The sequence below is a fragment of the Mustela lutreola genome, chromosome 14 (genome assembly GCF_030435805.1).
Source record: "Mustela lutreola isolate mMusLut2 chromosome 14, mMusLut2.pri, whole genome shotgun sequence".
Taxonomy (NCBI): Eukaryota; Metazoa; Chordata; class Mammalia; order Carnivora; family Mustelidae; genus Mustela; species Mustela lutreola.
The window spans coordinates 772,921-796,526 of NC_081303.1; the positions used below are offsets into that span (position 1 = coordinate 772,921).

The 23,606-nt window shown below is 55.3% G+C and overlaps 1 protein-coding gene across 1 annotated transcript in view; it reads left to right on the forward strand.

Annotated features, from left to right (window-relative positions):
* Nucleotides 1-23,102, forward strand: part of TBX19 (T-box transcription factor 19) — a 46,120-nt gene extending 23,018 nt beyond the window's left edge. Inside the window, exons 2-8 of the mRNA XM_059145479.1 lie at nucleotides 134-812; nucleotides 9,363-9,627; nucleotides 10,804-10,938; nucleotides 13,435-13,496; nucleotides 14,886-14,947; nucleotides 18,868-19,003; nucleotides 21,848-23,102. Of these exons, the coding sequence (XP_059001462.1) occupies nucleotides 616-812; nucleotides 9,363-9,627; nucleotides 10,804-10,938; nucleotides 13,435-13,496; nucleotides 14,886-14,947; nucleotides 18,868-19,003; nucleotides 21,848-22,133 (1,143 nt within the window). The 5' untranslated portion in view covers nucleotides 134-615 and the 3' untranslated portion in view covers nucleotides 22,134-23,102. The remainder of the gene's footprint in view (nucleotides 1-133; nucleotides 813-9,362; nucleotides 9,628-10,803; nucleotides 10,939-13,434; nucleotides 13,497-14,885; nucleotides 14,948-18,867; nucleotides 19,004-21,847) is intronic.
* Nucleotides 23,103-23,606: the final 504 nt, after the last annotated feature.

Sequence of the window (23,606 nt, forward strand, 5' to 3'; positions counted from 1 at the left end):
CTGTTCCTGGCACAGCGCACGCTCTTCTCTCCGGGGCTGCTAGACGGCGGCGGGGTTTGGGTTCTCGACTGCGTCCGGAAAGCCGCTTTGGCATCAAGTTTGCCGGTTCTCACCAGGACTTCTTTTCCTATAGGTGCCGCATGCCACGATTTATACACAAACATGGTTTGCCTGATTGTTGCAGTCTGGGCCTGGAACAATTTTAATTAATGGGAAAATGGTCCTCAAAACAGTGATTAGACCTCTTCAGGTACAACAAGATAAAAGCCTGATAATTTGGATGGAGTACTCTTCTTAAATGTCTATTCTGTGCCTGGCAGCCAATGGGAGAGCGGGGCCGTCTCCCACCTGATCCGATGAGTAATTAAGAGAGGGCTTTTTCTTCCTACCTCTCCCCTCCCTCCCCTCCCCACTGGAGCTTAACAGGTTGGTGGTATAATTTGGAGACTTTAAGGGGTGTCATGCTAGGGGCTTAGGCAAGGGCCCTGCATCTTCTCTCCAGCTCCCCAGACACTGCCCAGCTGGGTTTGAAAAGCCGGCAAGTGAGGGGAGGAAGGAGGTGGTGGCAGGAGAGAGGTGACGCTTCTCAGCCAAGTTTGAGAGGGGCCTGTGGCCATGAGCGAGCCAGGCAGCCAGAAGAGCAGCGACGGCACTGTGTCTCGCCTCCTCAACGTGGTGGAAAGTGAGCTACAGGCCGGGAGGGAGAAAGGCGACCCTACGGAGAAGCAGCTTCAGGTCGTCCTGGAGGATGCCCCTCTCTGGCAGAGATTCAAGGAAGTCACTAACGAGATGATCGTGACCAAGAATGGCAGGTGAGTTTCTCCGCCGGCCCGCTTGGGCTGGGAGGGCTCGGCGAGGGCGGCGAGCCCCCGACTGCCGGAGAGGCTGCCCGTCTTTGCTCAGAGGCAGCGCGGGCTGATGGCAGAGCTCAGAAGGACAGGCTCGCTCGGCTTTCCCCAGCCAACTCAATCAATTTCCCGAGATCAGCAGAGGTGCAGGGGTGAAGCCAGCTTGCCTGCGTGTTCACCGGACAGACTGCGGGAAGGCAGCGCACGGGGGCCATGCCCCATGGGTTAGGGAGATTAGCCCGAAATTATTGTTATTTTCTGACTCACTGCCTGTCCTGGAGCAGACCTGAGCTCCAGCTCGGTTCAGATAAGGTGAAAGTCAACTTTATTTGGAAGCTGAGTGTTTCCTCTTAAGCACGGCAAACTTGCCAGAAATTCGGGACCAGCTGAAGAAGGGGAACCAAAGGGCAGACGTCATCTCGCTGCCCATCGCTCCCTCGGCTTCCTGGTGTGTGTTCGTGGGACATTGTGTGTGTGTGATGGCGTGAGAGCCGTGGCAAGGACAATACCTGCCCGAGGCCGTGATGCGCTGAGGGAAGACACCTTCTTTTTTCTCGGTGCGGCAGATTAGAGATGAGCAGCAACCGGTCTCTGCCGGCCTTTCTTGGATTCTGTGCGATCCAGCCCTGCTAAGTGGCTGTCGAGGTCACGGTGGGAGCGCTCGCTCTGTAGAGGAAGTGCACATGCTCCGCAAGACAGTCTCTCTGCCCGCAGCTTGGCCAGACTGGCTCCCGGCATTGAGCTGCTGCTCACAGACCCTTTGGCTCACAAGGTCAGGAAGTACAGAGGTCGGAAGGCGCGTTTCCGCAGGGCTCCGGCGGTGGCCCTCAGGAGAAATTCTGCTACGAGAGAAAAGTTGAGGCCTGCGGGATTTCTGGCCAGCTTTTGACCTTGTGCAAAATGCTTCCTTTCCCGATGCCTTGGCTTCCTATTTTAAGAAAAAATCCACACCGTAGAAACGAACCATCCCTTGTCTCTCTGGGAGAATTGTGAACTCGAGCACTTTTGCATGGCATTGAAGTGCTCTGCGAGGGGAAGGTGTGCCAGAAATCAGGGCATTTCAATACATTGTAATCACTCCTAGTAGAAAGGATATTAAACCTGCTAGGAATACCAACCAAACGAGCTTGATATTTCTGTTTTCTGACTCTAAATGGGTCCCCTACTTGTTTCATATATCGGATTTGTTACTTTTAATATTTGCAGTTGTAACGATCTCAGTGCCTACTCTTGATCTGCATTTATACATTATTTTGGGTAGAAAGAAATAGAAAATACTTTTAAAAAAAGATTTTATTTATTTGGCAGTGAGAGCGAGAGAGCACAAGCAGGGGGAACAGTAGAGAGAGAGGGGGAAGCAGGCTCCCCCACCGAGCAGGGAGCCCAATGCAGGGCTCGATACCAGGACCCCGAGATCATGACCTGAGCCAAAGGCAGAGGCTTAACCATCTGAGCCACAGAGGTGCCCCAAAAATATGTTTTTTTTTTTTTAAGATTTTATTTATTTATTTGACAGAAAGAAAGATCACAAGTAGGCAGAGAGGCAGGCAGAGAGAGAGGTGGGGAAGCAGGCTCCCCGCTGAGCAGAGACCCCGACGTGGGACTCGATCCCAGACCCTGAGATCATGACCTGAGCCGAAGGCAGAGGCTTTATTTAACCCACTGAGCCACCCAGGTGCCCCCAAAATGTTTTTAATATCAAAGAATCAGCCCCACGTTTCTAGTTGGATTTACTTTCCTTCCTTTCACGCTGAATGACGCTGCAGTTGTACAAGTTCTGTCCAGTAGTAGGTGGGAGCGACTGTGGTTCATCCCTTGTGCTTAGTGGATAGTGTTTGTGCCAACGTCCAGCCTCACACTCTCCATTTGGCTGTCCAGGCGCTACCTGTGAGAGTAGAATAAGCACCATCACCAAGTAAAAATACAGTCCGTCTAGTCCAGTGAGGAAGAAATACAGTTTCTGAAGCCATTTAAGATCCAGGTTAATGATAGGACACATTGGGATGTTCTTTCACAATTTAGGAAGAGCTTTCTCTTGCCCGTGTTCACCTACATCATTTTTTCTGCTTATTTAAAATGTAAAATTCTTCCCGTTTAATGTCCTTTGATATTAAATATGGGAAAAATATTCTTTGTAGAAACGTCTCATCCCAGTCAACTCGGTTGCTGCTGTGCGTGGAGGCCCTGCGGCCGTTTCCCCTTCTCCAGTGAACCGAATCTTCTCTTAGGTTCCATTATGGTCCCTGAACCCCTTAGGGGGTTTTGCCAGGAAACAGTTCCCTTTACACTTCAGATAAAAGAAGGGAGATGCTCGTCTAAGAGATGGATGTGTTGATGATGAATGAGGTTAGCCGGAAATTACTCTCAGTCTCTTATTTTCACAGATTTAAATTGTTAGCAACTTCTTCCTGTTCTCGATACAGAAAGCTCTTGTTTCCGGTCCCTCCTCTCTTATGGGTCTATTCTTGTATGTCTCCTTCGTACCCACTGTCCTCTGCTTGCAGACCCAACCCGTCTCCTCTAGATGCTTCACCCCTGCCTTTCACACCAACTCCTGAGCCCGGGGCACCTGCCCCCACAGCCCTTCTCTGCAGAGAAGCTTAACACCCGGCTCCGGCCCCTCTCGTTCACATAGCCTGCCGGCCCCCGTGGGCAGACTCTGGATTTCTAGAAGCATCGGGGTGGGGGGGATCATCAGATTGTTCCTGTCCGCTATAAGAGCTTGAGCTCTGGAAAACAAACTGAGGGCTGCTGGAGGGAAGGGGTGGGGGACGGGTAACTGGGTGAGGGCCTTCAGGAGGACATGGGAAGTGAGGAGCCCTGGGGGTTCCACACAACTGATGAGTCCCGGATTCAGCCTCCGGAACTAGGAATGCATGATATGTGAATTAGCTGATTTTAAATAAAATTAAAAGAAGAGAAAGTTTTGAAATACCATAGCATGGCCTGATGGAAGAGTTCAGTCTGGGTTTCAGAAGGAGACCCTTCGGAGCATGCCAGTGGGAGGCTTGCCTCTGACAGGTCGAGGTGGGAAAGAGGGTTCTCCTGCGCATCATCCCCAGACGCCGGCACCCGACGACCTTCGTCCCCCTCCCTCTCTCCTGGCTCCCCCCTCCCTCCTTTTCTTTCCCTGCTTTTTCCCTTCCCTCTTTTTAAACGTCAGTTTGTTTTCCACACGTGTGTTTCCGATGCAGCAGCAGCAGTTGTGCCAACCTCCCTTCGCACCCTCGGCAGAGCGTCTGGCGGTGAATCCTCCCTTTCCTTCCCGGCGAACTTGAACTTCGATTGTAGGTTGAAGGAAAGACACTAATTTGAGGCTCTGAGACAAATCTGTGAAATCTCTTGCACCTCTTGTTTTCTTTACTAAAACATCTTCACGTTAGCGGAAGATGCTGTGTTTCCCAGGTATTTCCAAGCAGTTGAATAATTTCGACTCAGTTCTGATCGGATTTGCCTCCAGCAGGTTTTCAGAAGTTGGAAGCATCTCGGATGTAACTGAGACGTCCGTTTGTTATCCAAAAACATACGCTGGGAATCCTAAGTCGGATTTGCCAGCGATTCAGGGCAGCGAGCTGATGCGGGCACAGAGAGGGGAGAAAACGGAGCTTGTGCATCCGGCAAATACATTTCCGTGCCCTGTAGCCCCAGACACTTCCCCCAGGTTGACGGGCACGATCCCTGAGGGTCCTCTGAGTCTGTGTAACCTGCCTCCGACCCACTGTTTCGGCCTCTTGCAATTCTGGGAGGGGACAAAGGAAGGTGCTTACAGGAGCGAGTGAGTTTTACCTTCAGCCATCTCTGCTCCCCTCACCTGCAAAAGCTGCCTCCTTCCTGCAGACCTCACTCCTCATAGCCTCCGTCAGTAGTCCTGGCTCTTGAGATCGCCTGCAAGGAAAGCAGAAGCCAGAGACCGGCCCCCTGGCGCCGTGGCAGGGAGCAGAACCCAGCCACCTGCGGAGTGCTCGTTCCTCCATCCGCGCCTGCTTTCCTGGTCCTTGTGCTAGCTCTCTCTCCTCCCCCCCACCCCCGAATTAGGGGCCGGTGTACATGTTTCTCAGCTCCTCAGAGGCGCTGGGGCTCCTCTGTGGTTAGCCATCCCTTGGAAAGGAAAGAAGAAAAGCTGGCTGGGTTAGAGGTGCAGTTCACCCTGGAGGACAAACCCAGGCGCGTGCTGCCCGCATGTGAGGGCACGGACTCCCCTGGACAGTGCTCCTGCACCTTGTGACGTGGGGGTGACGTGGACACGAGGCTCAGGGTCTGGACTAGGCCTAGACTTGGGATGAGCTCCCGTCCTGGTTACCAGACTCATGACAAGGTGATGGACCTTCTTGTTCCTCACTGGGATAATAGAGGTTAAAAAATTCATAGCATCTTAGTTCATTCGTGTGGCGATAAAAGAACAAAAGTATTTTTAAAATAAGTTTTTTTATTTGAGTAGATAGATATGGTGTTGTCTGATTTTCAAGTGTACAACATAGTGGTTCGACAAGTTCATACATTATGCTGTGCTCACCACAGGTGTAGCTGTGTAACAAAACAGAAATAATCATAAAATTCTTGGTAGACAAGTACTAAAGAGAATAAAGCAATAAACCATTATGTAACTTTTCACAAACTTTTTACCCCCTTTAAGTAGACTCCACACCCAGCATGGAGCCCAGTGCGGGGTTTGCACTCACAACCCTGAGATCAAGGCCTGAGCTGAGATCAAGAGTCAGACACTTAACCGACTGAGCTACCCAGCCGGCTCCATTCTGTAACTTTTCAGATGTGTCCTTCTAAAATCCAGGACTATGGTTTCTTTATCTTTTTTTCTTTACTTTAAAAAAGAGTTTTATTGGGACCATTCATGTGCCGTACAACTCACCCACTGAAAGCGTGTACAATTTGGTGATTTTTGCTATATTCACAGGGTTATACATACATGCTCACAAATAATGTTTTAAGCATTTTCATTATCCACAAAAGAAATCCTGCATCTCTAGCCATCATCCCCCAAGTCCCCCCGTCCTGCTTGGCCCTGGCACCCACTGATCTTTTACAGTCTGTGGATTTGCCGACTGGACAGTTCGTACGAGTGGAATCATGCAATAGGTGGTCCCTTTCCATGAGCGTCATGTCTTCACAGTTCAGCCGTGCTGTACCATTTTTATTGCCAAATCATACTCACTTGTGTACATGGGTCCTGTTTTGTTTGCCCATTCTTCAGTGGATGGGCATGTGGGCTGTGTCCACTTTCTTTGCTCTTACGAATAACACTGTTGTGAACATTTGTGTACAAGATTTTGTGTGTTTCATGTCTCTCGCATGTGTGTGTAGGCGTGGAATTGCGGGGTCATATGGCAGCTCTGTCTGTAACCGGCTGAGGAGCTACTGGACTGTTCTCCAGAGTGGTCCTACTGTTCCGCATCCCCACCGCTGTGTTCAGTCTCCTAGTTTCTCTGCAGCCTCGGCAACACTTGTTACTGTCCACTTTTTAATCACAGACGTCCTCGTGAATGGGAAGTGATTCCTCACTGCACTTTCCGGTTTGCATGTCTCTGATGGCTAACGATGTTGAGAATCTTTTCGTGCGGTCGCAGGTTCTTGAGAACATCAGGTGTGGCTCCTGAACATAGCACAACAGGAGAAAAGCCATGACACATTCCCATATTCTGGAATTAAAGGTCATGCTACATTCTTTGTGAGACCTAGCATGACACAGCTAGGAGAGAGAGCACAAATGAAAAGAGAGAGAGCACAGGTTTCCCCCCTCATTTTGCCTTAGTCACCCTAATCTTCTCTTTCCTCGGTAGTCCTCAACGGTCCAGGCTTATCTGGACCCCAGGACCATGTACTTGCTGTTCTTTTCGTGTGCAGTTGCTTTTATAGAAGTCATTTCTGGCATCTGTAGGGTTCATTTCTTCTCCTTACTTGGCCTTAGCTTACTGTCCCCTGGACCTGCTAAGATCCATCTAGAGCAGTTTCTCACTCTTAATTCCCCTCTGTGACATCACCCACTGTTGTTCCTTCATAACAGTCTTGCAATTTAAAATTATCTTCTACATTTATTTATTATTACTTTTTAAAAAATCTTTTTTTAAAAAAAAGATTTTATTTATTTATTTGACAGACAGAGATCACAAGTAGGCAGAGAGGCAGAGACAGAGAGGAAGAGAAGCAGGCTTCCCATCGAGCAAGGAGCTGGACACAGGACTCGATCCCAGGAGCCTGGGATCATGACCAGAGCTGAAGGCAGACGTTTAAGTGACTGAGCCGCTCAGGTGCTCCAAATCATCTCTTCAGTGTTAAGGCAGAATTGTAGGAAACTTCTTAACATTTCATGCCCTGAAGATAGCGGCCATGCCACATGCTTGAGGGGCTGTGTCCTTACTCTGCCAGTTCAGTGTATGACGAAGATACGTTATATGAGCTTTCCTTCTTTCTTTTTTTTTTTTTTTTTACTTTTACATGTACTGCATATCCTTATCAAGAAAACTTACAGTACTTTTAAACTTCATATGTGAAATTATGATTACACATTTCATTTCTTTGTTTTCTTTGAACCAAACCACACCGGACCAAACAATTTCACCATTTCAGAAAAAGCCATAGACTAGAAATCAGACCGTCTCTCCATGTGCCTCACAGAAACGAGCCAGGCTCCCGTTGGTGAGGGTGACCAGTGTGGCCGGCGGGGTCATGTCTGATGTCTGCTTTGGTGATTCTTGGCAAACGGCTCTGTGCTTTTCAGGGGGCTGCTTCTTTCGATACTTGGCCAATATTATTAAAATAATTTAAAATAATTTAAAATGTTAAAATATGTTGTGGAAGGGAATAGTTTCGTCAAATACGACGAGAAAAGAATACATGAACTCCTTCTGTTGAAGAAAGAGCAAAAGAATATGCAAGGGGACGAATTTTGATGCCACAGGTTGCTCCCGGGGGGAGGACCATCATTTTCCTCTACAGGAAAGTCACCATCATGTCGTGAAGGGACCGGAGGGAGGAGGTGAGTCACGCAGCATCAGGCAGGACCTGGACTCAAGATGCAGGTTTCCCGTCAGAGTCTCCTGTAGTTCACGCACTCGCACTGGTCCAGCCTCCTACTTAGATTTTCTCTCCTTGAGCCAAGACTGGGGGAGGAGAGAGACGACTCTGGGGAGCCGAGGGAGGGAGGGAGCAGGCCGTCAGCATTCCCATGCACAATCCTGAGGCCAGGGGCTCCTTTTTTTTTTTAGAAGGTGTTATTGATTTGTTTTTTGAGAGAGAGCAAGAGAAATAAAGAGCCAGGGGGAGGGACAGAGGGAGAAACAAATCCCCCCGCTGAGCAAGGAGCCCAATGCGGGACCCTGGGATCATGACCCAAGCCGAAGGCAGACACCGAACAGAGTGAGCCACCCAGGTGCCCCAAGGCCAGGGTCTCCTTGCAAATGACCGTGAGCTAGCCCCGCCCTCACTCCCTCACATATCTCCCGAGTTTTTTTCTCAAAAGCTAAAGATGCTCTACACCCGCACATCTTACGTGTTAATGTTCCTGTGACTGGCCTGGGGACTTTGGAAAAGCACAGCTTCTGATCGAGCAGGTCTAGCGTGAGGTCTGAGGTTCTGCATTTCAAATGACCTTCCAGCTGGTCAGGGACCAGTGGTGCTGGTTCAGGGGTCGCTTTGGCAGCAAGTGTCTAGACTCGGGACTGTTAGCTTCTCAGTTTGGGGATTCAGATGTTAAGAGGTATTGACAAATAAGCCAGTGTCTCGGGCATTCGGGTGGGAGTATGTCTAGAAACCAGGTCTTTTAAGGATAATTTGGAGCAACTTAGTACATTTGTCAAGGGGAAAACAAATCAGAGGGAATGAGATGCCCAGTGAGGGGCTCTGCAAATGCATGAGACCAAACTTGCTGGTGCTGTTCTAGAGCGCGGCAGAAGGACCAAGGAGTCCAGGTCGGTGCGTCTTGAGCTCAAATTCCCACAAAACCCTCAGTGAAAGGAAGGTTCCACAGTCATACCAGTTCAGTGTGTGCACAGACCCTACCTTTGCAGAGGTTTGTAGAGTGCATTAGTATATTAAAGGCTCTGAGAAGTTATGCAGGGAAGGAATTGGTCTAACCATAACCGTGAAACCACCTGCTCCCTGTTCATGCTATTACTGTCGCTCCGCACTGGTGTTCCTTGTGGGGGAAGGGCTGGTTGGTGGCGTTAGTGTGGAGACTGGTGTGCGCCCGGAGGACGTCTTTGAAGAAAGATCTCTGAGAATGTGGCATCTGATGACAGACTTTGGGCTTCAGCCTCCTCTGTCAAATGATGAGATCAGTGGCTTTTGGATGTTAAAACAGACACAATGGTTTGAAGTAAAAACCCCACCATGACATGCACTTGTAAGAAGAGGCCCCTGTTGGAATTGGGGCTGCAGGCCTGGGCATTCTCTGCGCCCCGGGGGCACTCCAGGGCAGGTCTCCCGAGTGCGGAGGGACGGCTGGGTGAGTCCCCCAACATTGACATCCCTCCTGTGACTCAGTTCTGCCTTTCCTTTTAGACGGATGTTCCCTGTCCTCAAGATCAGTGTCACGGGGCTGGACCCCAATGCTATGTACTCCCTCCTGCTGGACTTCGTCCCCACGGACGGTCACCGCTGGAAGTATGTCAACGGGGAGTGGGTGCCCGCGGGCAAGCCGGAGGTCTCCAGCCACAGCTGCGTCTACATCCACCCAGACTCCCCCAACTTCGGAGCCCACTGGATGAAAGCTCCCATCTCCTTCAGCAAAGTCAAGCTCACCAACAGGCTCAACGGAGGCGGGCAGGTACGACCGGGTCACCCGGCCACGCGGCCGCCCCACAGCGCCAATCAAGAAATATCAAGGGTGCATTTAGGCAATTAGAGGGGTCCTCACCGGCCTCTTCTCCCACGGAAGCCAATTACTCCCTGGAGCCCAAATGTGATCAGGAATAAACAGGTCTTAATTGGCCGCTCTCAGTTTTTAATGGACTTCCTGATGGTAAGAGCGCGCGGGAGTGCGCGGTTTCCTTAATCATCGGCCCTGCCGCAGCGCTGGCCTGCGTGCTGCCTTTTTACCCAGCCCCGGGAGGAGACGTCTGTGCGTCCCGGCTCTGTTGTTCTCTCCTCTCTTTGGTGTAAGTGGCGTGTTGGCAGTAGACAAAAAACCTTAATAAAAAGCTGCTCCTAAATGAAATAATTGTGGCTTCCAGCGGGGCATTATGATAATTGTCAGTAGAATATCCGAGCGGCTTTGGGTTTTCAGAAAAACAAACAGACCTTAAATAAGGAAGGTTTGATTTAAGGTCTCCAGTCAGAGTAAGTAAGAATTCGGGGCTTTTGTCCCTCTTTTGTTTTCTCTGCGAAGACTGCGAATGTACCGTGCAAAGCTGTGATTTCTGTTAGGACGCGGACGGTGGAGGGGGTGGGCGGCCCGTGGCTGGGGGAGAGGCTGGCCGGCCCCCCGCTGTTTGTGTGGGGAGCCGCCGGGTCCCGGGTCCTCGCGCCTCCTCTGACTCGCGGGCTTGGCCTGCGGGTCCCCGGAGCTCACGCGTCAGCAGGAGGAGATGCGCCTCGCCGCCCCGCAGCGTGCGGGAGGTTCCGGGCCTTTCCTGCAGCAGGACGCTGACCCGCGCACAGCTCCTGCCTCCCCGCCTCGCGCCGTGAGTCCTGCAGTCGGGCTCGGGGGTCACCGCGAGCGCATGCCGTGGGGCGGCGGTGGCCGGTGCCCTCTCTGCAGGCGGCGACTTGGGAGACGGCAGGGCTCCTCCCGGAAGACCAGGATGTCCTCCCGACGAAGCCCACGGTCGTTGTTGGGAGAACAGGGAGGGAGAGAAAGGACAGCCGGGCCGGGCGGAGAGCCGGCCTTTAGGACAGCTTTCTGGCCGGCCCTGGTCAGGCGGGCCGGGGGCGCGGTGGGCCTGGGGGGCCGGGCCGGGCGCAGCGTCCGCGGGCCTCCGTCCTCTGCTATCCCGCCCCACAGATCATGCTGAATTCTCTGCACAAGTACGAGCCGCAGGTGCACATCGTGCGGGTCGGGGGCGCGCATCGGATGGTGGCGAACTGCTCCTTCCCCGAGACCCAGTTCATCGCCGTGACGGCCTATCAGAACGAGGAGGTGCGCGGGCGCGGGCGCGGGGCGGGAGGGGCCGGCGGGCACCGCGCGGGGCCGCGGGCGGCTGTGCAGGTCTCCGAGGTCTCGCCGAGACGCGGTTCAACGGCGGGTCGCCGCTTCCACGCGCCCTTGCCTGTCCGGGGGCCGGTGCTTCCCCTGCGGGCCCAGGAAGGTGCGGCCTGCGCGCGCGGAAGCCCCAGACGCCCCGGGGGCTCCGTGGTCCGGGCCCCGTGTGCCCTCGGCCGCCCCGCGCGGGGAGCCCCTGCCCTTCGAGGCGAGGAGCCAGCCCCGGCCTCTGCCGCTGGCCGGGGCGCCACGACCGGGCTCACTGGAGAGCGTCCTGGGCCGGCGCGTCCGGACGCAGAAGCGCCGGGGTGGGTCGGATTCTTTCTGACTCAAGTTTAAAAAATTCTTTTTAGAATAATACCTGTTTATTAGAGAAACGCCCGTGTAATAAATAAATAGCACAGACGTACGTTCCGCGAACAAGAAAAAGGAGAGCTGCCCTTTCTCTCCTGCGTCTCGAGCCGGCCCGAGGACACGACACATGAGAGCTGCGAGTGTGCTTGCGCCCGGTATTCCCGTCTGTAACAGACGAGAATGGGCTTCCTCGCGTGCACCGGCTCACGTCCTGCATGTTAGTCTGCAGACTTCTCCTTTTTTCCAGGCCTGTCTCTTTTCCTGACGTGCCCGCAGAGGACATCCGTGCTTCAGGCCGTCAGCTGCCCACTGCTGGGCATTAGGCCGTGCACAGTCGTCTCATCGGCTGTTGGAGATAACGCTGCAGGGTCGCCCCGGGTCGCCCCCGTCCACTGCCGCTGGCTTGCGTGGGTGAACTCCTAGCAATGGCATTGCTCCAGGGAGAGCGTGGGTTTAGGTACCCCCACACCGCGGGGCAGAGAGCGTACTCCTCTCGGTGCGGCACCGTTCCCAGCAGCTTTGATAACCTGCTGGTGAAGAAAACAAAGCGCACCTCTCGTACCAAAATAGACCCAGAAGGTGTCTTGTTGCTCCCTTCATCTGCATTTCTTTTTTGGAGGCTTTTAAAGAATTTGGGCTCCTTCCCAGCCCACCGAGTCTGAATCCCCAGGGCTGGTACTTGCAGTCTAGAGTCTCTAAATTCTCCCCAAAGGATTCTGATGAGCACCTGGGCTTGGAAACTTAGAGAGCCTCCAGGTCAAACTGAGCTGTGGATTGAAGTGGAATCACAGGTGGGCAGAGAAAATGTGATTTCTTTCCTTTATGTAGTCTGGCCTCTTGGCTGAGCCCCTCTAGCAGGCGGGTGGGGACAGAGGTTAAATATTTGATCATTTCAGCAGGTGCTGTCTTCGCAGGCGAAAACATGCTGTGTTCAAGATGGCCCACCCTCTCCTGCTTCTCTCCCTTGGAGGGAGTCTGGGTCTTTGAGGGGGGTATGTCTTTTGCAACTCTGGAGAGCGCATGTTTGTGTATGTCAGGGGGTGCTGGAGACTGTGTCCTAGCTGCCCGGTGGCCTGTTTCAGCCTTGATTATGCCCCGTGGGAATCAAGTCAAGAAAACCCAAACTTAGAGCCTCTCTCGCTGCCAGCACTCCCTGCTGAGTCGACGCTGATGCACCCTCGAGGGGGGCAGGCCTGTGGGTCAGTGCTGGTCTCACTGTGCACCTTGACCTCTCTAGGTTTAGACCAGGAGAAAGACCGGGACAGGTGCATCAGACTCTATGGCTCGCCTCCCTCTTCTGATTTCTTCCCCGTTCCCGGGTCGGAAAGAGTGGTGCTTTTATTTAACTTTTCTTCTTTCTACCAGGCCCTTGCTGAAATAAACATTCTTTCCAATGCTCTTTTATTGAGCAAAGATTTGTTGACTAGGACTGCCTGCTGGGAACACCGCGGTGGGCATCACAGGTGTGGGTGCTGTCCTCAAGTCCGTATAGCCCACGGGGAGAGGCCGTTAGCTAATAGACGTTGTATATGGTGGCCGCTGGCTCTGAAGAGGGAAGCCGGCAAAGGCCATGGGACGGAGCGCCAGCGGCGGGGAGCAGTACAGTGTGTTTCTGTAACCCGGATCACCGAGGAAGTGATCACTGAGACTCAGGGAGTGCGGCTGGACCGTGCTCTCCGGGAGACACGGACTCAAACCTGCGTGACTGACCGTGTTCCTGGTGACTTCTTAGAAGAGTAGCTGATGGGAGGGGCATGATCAATATATTAAAAAAAAAAAAAAGATGAATAAACAAAGAAGGAATGCTAGGGTTAGCACTTCAGGCTTTGCACATTTCTAATGCTTTGCCCTTTTTTTGCTCATATCCCGCTGTGTTTCCCATTTTCACCACGGGCTACAGCACAGTGCTGTCAGAGGCCGTGCATGAGTAATTTCGTGCAGAACTGAGCAAAGACACGTGGAGAGGGAGAGCAAGAGGGGTTATTGCGATGTTACAGAAATTCCCAGGTGAAGGTAAAGGTTCCGTTTGTTCATGTATGTTCCACTTTCACTAACGCTTCTTGTCTTTGTAAATGGAAGATAACAGCTCTCAAAATCAAGTACAACCCTTTTGCCAAAGCCTTCTTGGATGCCAAGGAAAGGTGAGTAGAGAAATTTCAGTAAAATCGTATGAGCTGACGTCTGCAAATGTGAGATTTATGCTCGTCTTGGAAGGAACTTGCATTACCTTTGATAGAAATAGGTTTGTGACATTTAATTTCATATTCAACAAACTCCTAACCATCTGTGCCTGGGAGCAGGGCTCCAGGGGAACCTCTAACTGGCAATGTTTGCTCAGCTCTCTTTTATTACTGATTCTTGAAAGTAACATAGGCAGATGTAAAAAAAAAAAAAAAAGTGATTTTGAGTGTTGTTGTTGTTTTTAAGATTTTATTTATTTATTTGACAGAGATCACAAGTAGGCAGAGAGGCAGGCAGAGAGAGAGAGGGAAGCAGGGTCCCTGCTGAGCAGAGAGCCCGATGTGGGGCTCGATCCCAGGACCCTAAGACCATGACCTGAGCCGAAGGCAGAGGCTTAACTCACTGAGCCCCCCAGGTGCCCTGTGATTTTGAGTTTTAATGATCACTCTGCCCTTCCTCCAATTCTCTCTGAGTGGTACAGTTGCAATTATTATTATTTTTTTTAACTCCATGTAGCCCAGGAGAGGTGAGTGATTTGTATAAGTAGGTCATAAAGGTGAGAGCTCCTATCTTTCAGGTCTGAGGGAAGACCATTCAGAGACTGCTAGGGATCTCTTCTGGGCCTTTTGGCTAAGATCAGTGTAGTTTCTGCTCTTGCCAGTTCCGAGGCTTCTGGGATGGTGAATGGTGACGCCACCACTTAGGCTAGTGACTCCCCAGCTCCGTGTTTTCCTTTTCCATTCTAGAAAAAAAATAAAACAACAATATTACCTAATTGACTTCTATTGATGGACTTTGTCCTGTTAGTATTTAATTTAACTTAATTTCAGATATCTAAAGCCCAAGGGAGATCGCAGGTGTGAGATGAACAGGAAAAGCAGGTCGTCCTGACTTGGAGTCCTGGCTCTGCTGTTCCCTGGGGGTTGGTCATGCTACCTCTCTGAGACCCGCTTTTCCATCTGCTGAGTGGGTCTAGCAGTATTTTCCTGGCAGAGTTATTGGTGGGTCTAGCCTATCCCAGATTCGCGCATGCCCCGAAGTCCTGCGCAAACCCCAGCTGCTGTCAGCGCCGGAGTTCTGTCAGACAGAAGCAGTGACCACAAGCGAGAGAGACCCAACTAAGTGGGACAGCAGGAAACAGGGCAAATCGGCATGACCACGGGTCGTGTTCTGAGGGGGATCACACACTAGATAAAGCACCCTGGGTGAAGGGGGGAGACGTCTGAGACCAAAGGTGTCTGGTTTCCTTATTTCAAGAAAGGGATTGCTTTCCAAAGGGAGCGTGGGGTAGATGTCCCGCTGGACTTGTGTTCCGCCGGACAGCCCGGGCGCACTTCCCTGTGTTCCAGGAGTCACCTCAGAGACGCTCCTGAAGCTGTGTCTGAGAGCCAGCGCGTGGCCTACTCTCACCGTGAGTCGGGTGAACGCCGGGTGGGGGGTTCCCTGGGGACCCTGGGAGCCATCCCCCACCACACGCAGACCCTCCCTGTGGCAGAGGCTTGGGGACTGTTCCACAGCTTTTCTCAAGACTCAACAGGTTGCTTCTTCCACTCAAGTCCAGTGTGTGCCCTTCTAGGATTCCCAGAGAGAACCAGTATTCCTGAGGGGCTGGACCGAAGCTGGGGCGGGAGATAGCGTTCTCAGACTGGACTTTTCATGTCCCAGAGGCTATGGACTGTCCCAAGTGCACTCTGGGAGTCTCTCCTGCCTCTCCACCTCCACTCTTGGTGGTCTGGCCTGGGTTGGCCCTGTTTTAGTGTTTGCCCATTTTTGAGTTGGTTCCCACCACAATGCTTCAGGCAGGCTCCAGCCTTGCCCGTGGGGAGGACTCTGGGTGGCTGACTGGACGCCCACAGGGTGGGGTGAGTGATACACGGCTGGGGACCCTACAGACACTGGGGGTCCCTCACCAGGCACCGGCCTCCCCATGTCAGGATGGCGGGGGAGACCCCCTGAGGGAGGAAGGCCCTGGAGCTGCAGCAGAGGCCCAGGCCAGTGAGGTCAGGGTGGAAGGTTAACCCTGGCATCGGAGAAATTTGAATGAGAATCGTAGTGGTTCACTCGCTCGGGCACTCTGCTGTCGCCCTGCTCTGGGGTTCTGGGGTTCTCTCCTGGCTCCTTCCCGTAAGCCTTGGCGCGTGTTCCGCTGCAGAGTGGAAAGGGAACAGCTCCCAGAAAAGCACTTAAAAAAAAAAAAAGGAAGAAAGAAAGAAAAGCCCTTTTTAAAGCGAGCTAGAAAAACGAACCTTTTGTACCGGCCCCGTGTGCTGAGCCCCACACTAAGCTCTCGTGTTGTCATCTTCTCAGCGAATGTCTCCAGAGTCAAGGGCACAGGAGCCTGGCTCCGGGAGACCCCATGCCTGGCTTTGCCCACTGGACACCTGCGTCAAGAACATTTTCTTTCTTTATTTCCAGTTCGGGTGCCTTTTCTTTGTTTCTTGTCCTTTTCATTCAAAAACAAATTTCTGTGAACTGTTGTATAACCTTCCAGAATGTTCTGCAAGATTCTTAGTGCTAGCCAGCTCCCCACGTTTTGCTTCCAGAAGCCTCTGGTGAGGGGAGCCATCGTGGCTCTGGCTGGGGGTGAGAACTGCAGACACCTTCCCCCTGGGCAGAGAGAGACCCTTGTTCCCGTGAAGCACACTAAGGGTGCCCTGGTGGCTGGGGATGACACAGACATCTGACATCCCTGTCTCAGACTGACTTTTAATTTAACTCAAGTGAGTCAGAAGCAACCTGACTTCTGCATTCCCGTGACTCACTCACTCGAAGGGCCTTTTGCACAGCTCTGTGCCAGCCTTCCCCGCGCGGCTTTCCGAGCCTTGAGAGCACTGCGGGCCTTGTCCTAAGCAGCCAGCCACGCCGCTGCGTGGAAGGGGGGGGACAGTGAGCGGGGTGGCCTCCGTCTCCCTGGGGCAGACCTTTAGGGTCGCTCACACAGAGGCGCAGTGTGTGAGGGGCCTGGAGACCTGACCTCTGGTGTGCAAGTTCAGGGTCGGTCCGAGCCTTCCTTTCGTCTCTTCCAGTGGGAGGCTGGATCTTTTCCAACCCGGAGGGAGTGTGCGCAGCAGGACACGCCAATCACCAGTATGCGGCCCCCTTGCCTCTGCCTGCGCCCCACACGCATCACGGTGGTCGTGAGCTCTACCCTGGCCTCCGGGGGCACCGGCAGGCTCCCTACCCTGCGGCCCACATGCACAGAAACCATTCTCCCTCAGGTGCGTGGTTTTGCTAATGAAGCCCCTGGGGGTGGGGCTGGTTTGGGAAACAGTAAACAGCCCGTAGTAACAAGAGGTATCGAAGGTGGCATCGCTTTCATCTAACATACGCAACGGATTGTGTATTGTTATTTTAACGTCTTGTTTTACTCACTAGCAGTGGAGCATATAATCATGACGTCTTCCGTGTTTCATGATCTTTTCATAAGACCATGTCCTGGTCCCTGATACGTGTGATGGGTCTCCTCCCAGGCCGCCGGTGGACTCAGCAGCTCAAGCTGCGTCTCCAAAAGCCAAGCCGGGGGGCGCCCAGGGTCCTCAGCTCACCGCCTCCCCGTGGCTCCTTTCTGCACTCGTAGGCCGCGGCTCTGCCCAGGGCAGAGCGGGCCCAGTCCCGGAGGGCCTGTAGGAAGCCGGGCGACTGCAGCCAGACTTCCGCGTGGTTCGGCTGGGGGCGCGCAGGGCCGGCCTCCGGCACATCCGCAGCTTCTCTGCTTATTTGCGGAGCCGCCGCTGGCCTTGGTGCGCTTTCTTCCTCCCTGACCCCACCGAGCCGGCCTTGGTCTTGCAGAAGCCCAGACCCTTGCCTGCTTGTTAGATGTGTGGGGAGGCAGGAAGGGGGAAGGGAAGCCAGGGCTGAGTTCTCGTTCAGTGATGGGCGCCCCAGAGATTTCCTGAGGGCTGGCTGTGTGCTGGGTTCTGTCCGTGTGCGGAGTAGACAAACCCCCAGCCTGACAGAGACTCTGGTTCCCTGTGGGGAGAGCGACGCTAGACGGCAGAGAGAGGGAGACGCGCGGCAGGGGACGTGGAGGAGAAGCGTTAAGGTTCCATCCTTCGGGATGCCCGAGCTGTCCGCAGAGGCCCTCCCTGTCACCTGCCACCTGTGTCCCTTCGCTGCTGCTCCCAGCAACCTTGAAAGCCTCTGCCGGGAAGACGGAACATGGAGCTTCGTGACATCAGAAAGTGGGCGGTGTTCTCACCGGGTCCCTCCTCGGTCAGCACAGAAAACACGGCTTCTGAGCACCTGCTGGGCGCCAGGCCCTCTTGTAGCTGGCGGGGGGGATGGGATGGGGGGGCAGGCTCTTGCATGAGGAAGCTCGGGACACGTCAATGCCAGAGCGGGGCACGCCGTCGCAGGGGCTCTTCCGTGGCGCTCGGACCCATGGCAGCAGCACAGCTTGTTACAAGTGTAGGCTCTCGGGTTCTCCTTCACTTTAACCAGGGCCCAGGGGGACGCGCGGGCACAGTGAAGTTGGAGGAAGTCTGTGACACTCACCGGCCGCGGGGCTGGGGGAGAAAGAGCCGCGGAGCCGCCCACAGGGGCTCCGGCCGGAGCTGGGATTTGCGGGATGCGCAGAAGGGGAAAGCGGTGGCAGTGGGCGGGAGTGAGGTGGCCAGCAGGGGACCCCGGAGAGGCCCAGGGCACTCCAGGGAAGAGTGGTGCGGGCAGGGGCACAGCGGAGAGAGGCCCGGGGTGACTGGGGGGCAGGTCTGGGACGGAGGTGGTGGGGGTGGGGGGGCGGGGGGGCGCGGGGCTGAGGCTGAAGCGGTTCCAAGGGCCCCGTCCTGAGAGGCGTGCGTGCCTGGGCCAGCCTGGCGTAGGCACCAGAAACTTCCTCCTCGCCCCCCTCTTCCCCCTCATGTCTGCACGTTCACGCAGGCGGAGGCTCGCAGACTCCGTGCTTGCGGGGTTTCACGTTACTTGGGGTTGCTCAGAAGAGGAAGGGGCCGGTCCTCAGAAATGCCATCTGGGGCTCCGGCGGGCCCTCCAGCCTGTATTGAGGGGACGCTGACGTGCCCGTTCTTCCACGGGACAGCGCGGGGTGGTGCGCGTCCGGCGGGTCTGGTCACCCACGGCGGACCGACCCTCCCCTCCGGGCCTCCTCTATACTGTGGGGAGGTCAGGTCACTGCGGTGACAATTAAAACGTGAGCGCCGTGTGGCCTACGGTGGACACTCGGTGTGTCTGGGAGACCGCGTCTCGTTTCCTTCCGCAAGGACCCACAGACTCCCGGCATCAGCAGCACAGACCACGGTGTGTCACCGTGAGACGGGTCCTCGGCCACTGTCTTCTCTGCGCTCTGTCAACTCAACTGTTGTCCTTTCCCCAAAGTGAACTTGATGGAGAGCTCGAGCAGCAACCTGCAGGTGTTCTCCGCAGCGGACAGCTGGACCTCCTTGTCCTCCGCGCCGCACACCAGCATCCTGCCCGTCCCGCACACTAGCGGCCCGCTCAACCCAGGGCCTAGGTAAGACCAGCACCGGCAGCTTTGCTCCTCGGTGGTCTCGGGGGTGATGCGGGTGCTGGAGACTCATGTCCCCGCTCTTCCGACGGTGGCTTCGCTGCGGACTCGTTGTCCTGACTCTTAAGCCACTACAAGCGCAGGGAGCAAGACGATGGACTTTCCTCTCCCAGAGATGAGGGAGGGGAAAGCACTTGCTCCGCTGCATGCTTCGGTGTTCTGTTTTGAAAAGGGAAAAAACTTGATGGCCTGGAGTTGTTTGTCCTGAACCAGCCAGAGATGGTGTGAGCTGTGGTGGCGGCAGATAGACACCGACCGTGGGAGGTGGCTGGAGGAAGTGTCAGTAGATACTGAGAATCAAGATGCTGGGTTGTCCGTGTTGTCATAAACCACCCGTCCTACCCGGGGACAGGCTGTGGGAGTCTGGCCCACAGCCCAGGTGACAGAGCCGCGGCGTGGCCTGCACACCAGAGACCTGCGTTTTGTTCGGACTTCTGGAGATGAGGGGAGAGAGGACGGACAGGGACCTTGGCGTTTGGTGGACGTGGGCTTTAGTCCTGCTTCTGTCCCTTACTGATGTCGCGTCTTCGGGCAGTTTTCTTGGCCTCACTGAGCTCCAGCATTCTGGTCGTTAAAGCGGAAACTATAGGGGCTGCCCTGGGTCGTGATGAGCCCAGGAGGAGAAAAGGCACTAAAATGCTTCGTGAGCGGTAATGCGCTGCAGAAGCGCCAGCTGTACTTCCCGCGTAGGTGTGCCGATGGTGAGAAGGTCCAGACAGGGATCCCACACTGAACGGTGGGTCTCGGAAGATTCCGAGGATGGCTGTGGTTTGCCGGTCTAGAAAACGTGAGGAGATGGTAGCGTTTGGGTGTACAGCACGGCTGCTCACGCCGGAGGAGAGTTAGAATCACCTGGGATGTCGTTAAAATGCAGGATCTGGAGACAGGTCTGGGTTGGAGCCTACGATTCTGCCCTGTGACAGGCTGTGGGTGTTGTACGCTTGGCCTTGGTGGTCTTGATGCTGATGCTGCCTTGGTGCTCGGGGTCCAGCTGTGCTGTCCCACACAGCTGCCGGCGGCTGCGGGCGGCCGCTGAGCCCTGGAGACGGAGCGGGTCCCAGGGGGTGTGTGTGCCGGAAACACACACACACTGGCTTGAAGATGTAGCAGAACACAGAGCATAAAAAGCTCAACTCTTTTTTTTTTTCTCTTTTTACCTCAAAACCATGTTGAAATGACAATATTTAAATATTCCTGGTTCCATAAAATATAGCGAGAAGCGTCGTCCTCCTGAAATGCGTAGCTGCTAGACAGCGGAGCCTTGCAGTTGTGGTCACGTCTTGTATCTACTGGACAGCGCCCGAGTGGGTTATCTGAGGAAAGAGCGTGGATTTGGGTTGTGGTAGGAGGCAGACAGGGAGCCCCTGAAGACGTTAAGTAGCCCCGTGGCGAGTTCTGTCCTCCGTCCCTCACGGAAGTCATTTACAGTATCCAAGACGTCCATGAGGCTGGCGCTGGACCCTGTTTTACCACTGGAGGAACTACAGCTCGGAGGCATTAAAAGCGGCCCGAAGGTCGTGCACCGCGTGTGTAACGAGCGCGGGGCTCCCACCGGGCGGGAGGCATCAGGCAGGGCCCACCCTGAGCGACGTTGTGGAAACGTCTCTTCTGGAGATCAGGCCTCAAATCCCAGCCAGCCGAGCTGGCTAACACCCAGACAGACAGACACCCCCAGAGCCTGGCCTCCTGTGGGTTTCCTCTGGCCCCGTGAGGTCTGTAGTCTCTGGGCTGGGGCGCAGAGCACAGGGGGCATTTCTCCCTCTTGTTCCCTCAGTAGCGTGTTTAACCGACGACCGGCTCCGTACAGATTTTGCTAGAGAACAGCAAACGTGCCCGGGATGGTCGGCGTGTCCCGAGCTCTTCTCAGGCCAGGCGTATCAGAAGAGGCAGGACTCTAAACGTCCGTAGGGACGACGGAAGGCCGTGGGCGTGGGCGTTTACCCCACCTGCTGCAGCAGCGGGCGTGTTCGTCTGTGTTCGCGAGCAAAAATTATGATCCACTGGAAAGCTTTAAAAAGCCCTGATGCCCGGGCCACAAGCCAGATGGTCGCGTCAGGGTGTGCGGCGGCAGGCCCCAGCACCGGTGTTATTTCAGAACTTGCCTCGTGATTCCCCGGCACAGCCAGGTTTGTGACCAGGGCTTGCAAATGGGAGCGGTCCGAGGCGGTGGTCTAGCTCCCAGCCTTTCTGCCGGGAGCAGAGCCGTTGGGTGCAGCCGAGAGTCCGTTACAAGCGCCGCCCTTCCTGGGTGCCGTGGGCCGGGCATCGCCCGCTCCCTCTTCCTCCAGTGCACGCCGGCCTCTGCACCCTGTGTGTGAGTGCGACCCTGAGTCTTGAAGGTGAGGCCGCGGAGGCCGTGAGCCGTAGGGCGGGGAGGCCGACCTGGGTCTTCTGACGCCTGTATGTCCCGGCCGCTACACCCGTTAGCCCTCTTGCCAGTCTGAGGTCCCCCTCGCAGGCCTGGCCTTCCACATCCGCCCCCGTTTGGCTCTCCAGCCGTCCACGCAGGCTGCAGGGCGGGGCTCCGGAGTGAAACGCTGTGTTCAAAATCAAACGTGCCGGTGGCAGGGCGGAGGAAATTCAGGTCAGGATACCTAATCCCCATGCTCCTTCCGCAGCGGGTCACCGCTGGCCTCCGCTGCTCCACAGAAACAGGGCTGTGCTGTGTCAGAGCCAGAAAGCCATGGGGGAGGCACCGTCTTCCTAGACCTGGGCCTCCTGGTGCAGTGTGCGTGCTGGGCAGCTGGCTGGGCCTGCGGGCAGCATCCTCAGCGTTCTGTGTCTCTGCAGCCCCTACCCGTGCCTGTGGACCATCAGCAACGGCGGCGGAGGTCCTGCCGGGCCTGGCCCAGACGTGCACGCCAGCTCCCCGGGGACCTTTCTTCTGGGGAGCCCAGCTGTGACTTCACCCCTCTCCGCCCAGGCACCCAGTTCAGCGGGTGCCGAGGTTCTGGGGGAGCCCTCGCTGACCAGCATCGCCGTGTCCACCTGGACAGCGGTGGCCTCACATCCCTTCTCGGGCTGGGGTGGCCCGGGGAGTGGGGGGCGCCATTCTCCCTCCTCGCTGGATGGGTAAGCCGGATCCTGGGGAGGGGTCAGCGGAGAGCCCTGTCTGTACAGAGCGTTTAGAAGCCCCACCTCTGCGTCTAGTGAGTTAGACAGCCGGGTCTCCCCACCCAGTGAGCGCAGGGTGGAGGGGTTCCGGGAGGTGGTTTAGTTTGGAGATGCTCTCTGGTTTCTTGTCCCACACCCGTTTTCTCGGCAGCCCGTCGGTGACATGCTTAGGTAACTGGGGTTCACAGGGCACCTTCCTTGGCTCTGCTGCTTACTTTCAGATGATTCTAGAAGGCCTCACCTCCTGCTTGCTGTTCCATGGAGGTGGTGCGAAGCTCTTCAGCGAGCTCCGCGTCTACCTGCACTGCGCCTTCCTGGCCTTGGGCAGCCCTGGGAAGTCTCTGCAGCCCCGGGGTTTCTGCTTGGACACCAGGAAAGAGTGCAAGCCCCGGAGTGACGTTCCGGAGAAGAGAGGCCATCACGCGTTACAGCAATGCGCCTGGAGTTTAGAAAGCGAGGTCATGTCCTTCCCTTGCTCAGAAACCTTCCGTGGCTCACCATGGCCCACAGAACGAAGTCCTACCCGACTCGGAGGACACCCCCACTTCCTGGCCTCAGCCCCTGCTCCCAGCTTCAGTTCCCTCCGTCATCCCGGGAGAGGCCGACATGTCAGGGGACCCTCCCATCCCCCTGCCTTCCCTGTGCCTGAGACGGCCTTCTCTGGTCAGCCCCATCCGTGTGAATCCTGCCCATCCCCGGGGACTGGCCGGAGGGCCCGGCCAAACACCCAGGGTGCCTCGGCACACGTGACCTTGCCCGGCTGCCTGCCTTCCCACGGGTCCTGCCTCTTTCTGGAGCTCGCCCCCCGCCCCCGTGTTTTTGTTTGCCTGTGAGCGTGTCTGTCCCCCACTAGACTGTGAGCCCTTGAGGGCGAGGGCTAGCCTTCTGTCTTTGTACCCCACAGCACCTGGAACTGTGCCTTGTCCCTAGTAGGTGCCCAATAAACGGAGTGCAGTTGGTGTGCCGTGCCTGTGTGCTAGAATGACAGCTGTGGGGCCCGTGGGGAGGCAGAGCTCAGAGATGCGTGTCAGGCACACGCTAGTAGGTCAGTGTGGGGAGCCCAGAACATGCTGGGTGGTCCCCCAGGCCCCCTGTCTGAGCCACAGCCCGTCCCAGCAATGGATGCTGTGGAGACAGTGTGGGCTCGAGCCGTTCCTTCCAAATACCACTCCATGGATCCCCTGTGCCACGTGACCAAGAGCACCTGTTGGAGCACAGTTCTGGGCACACTCCATCCCTCCTGGATAAGAATCTTTAGGGTCCGAGTCCAGGAATCCGCGTGCCAACAAGAGCCCTGGAGGTCAGCCGCAGAGCCAGGTTTGGAGCCGACTTGCCTGGAACAGAGAAGTGGAGCGGTAGGTGCTGCAGGAGCCTCACTCCAGGCAGGAGTTCAGCCTCCGCCGCAGCGAGGGCTGGTGCTACAGCCGTCCCGGGC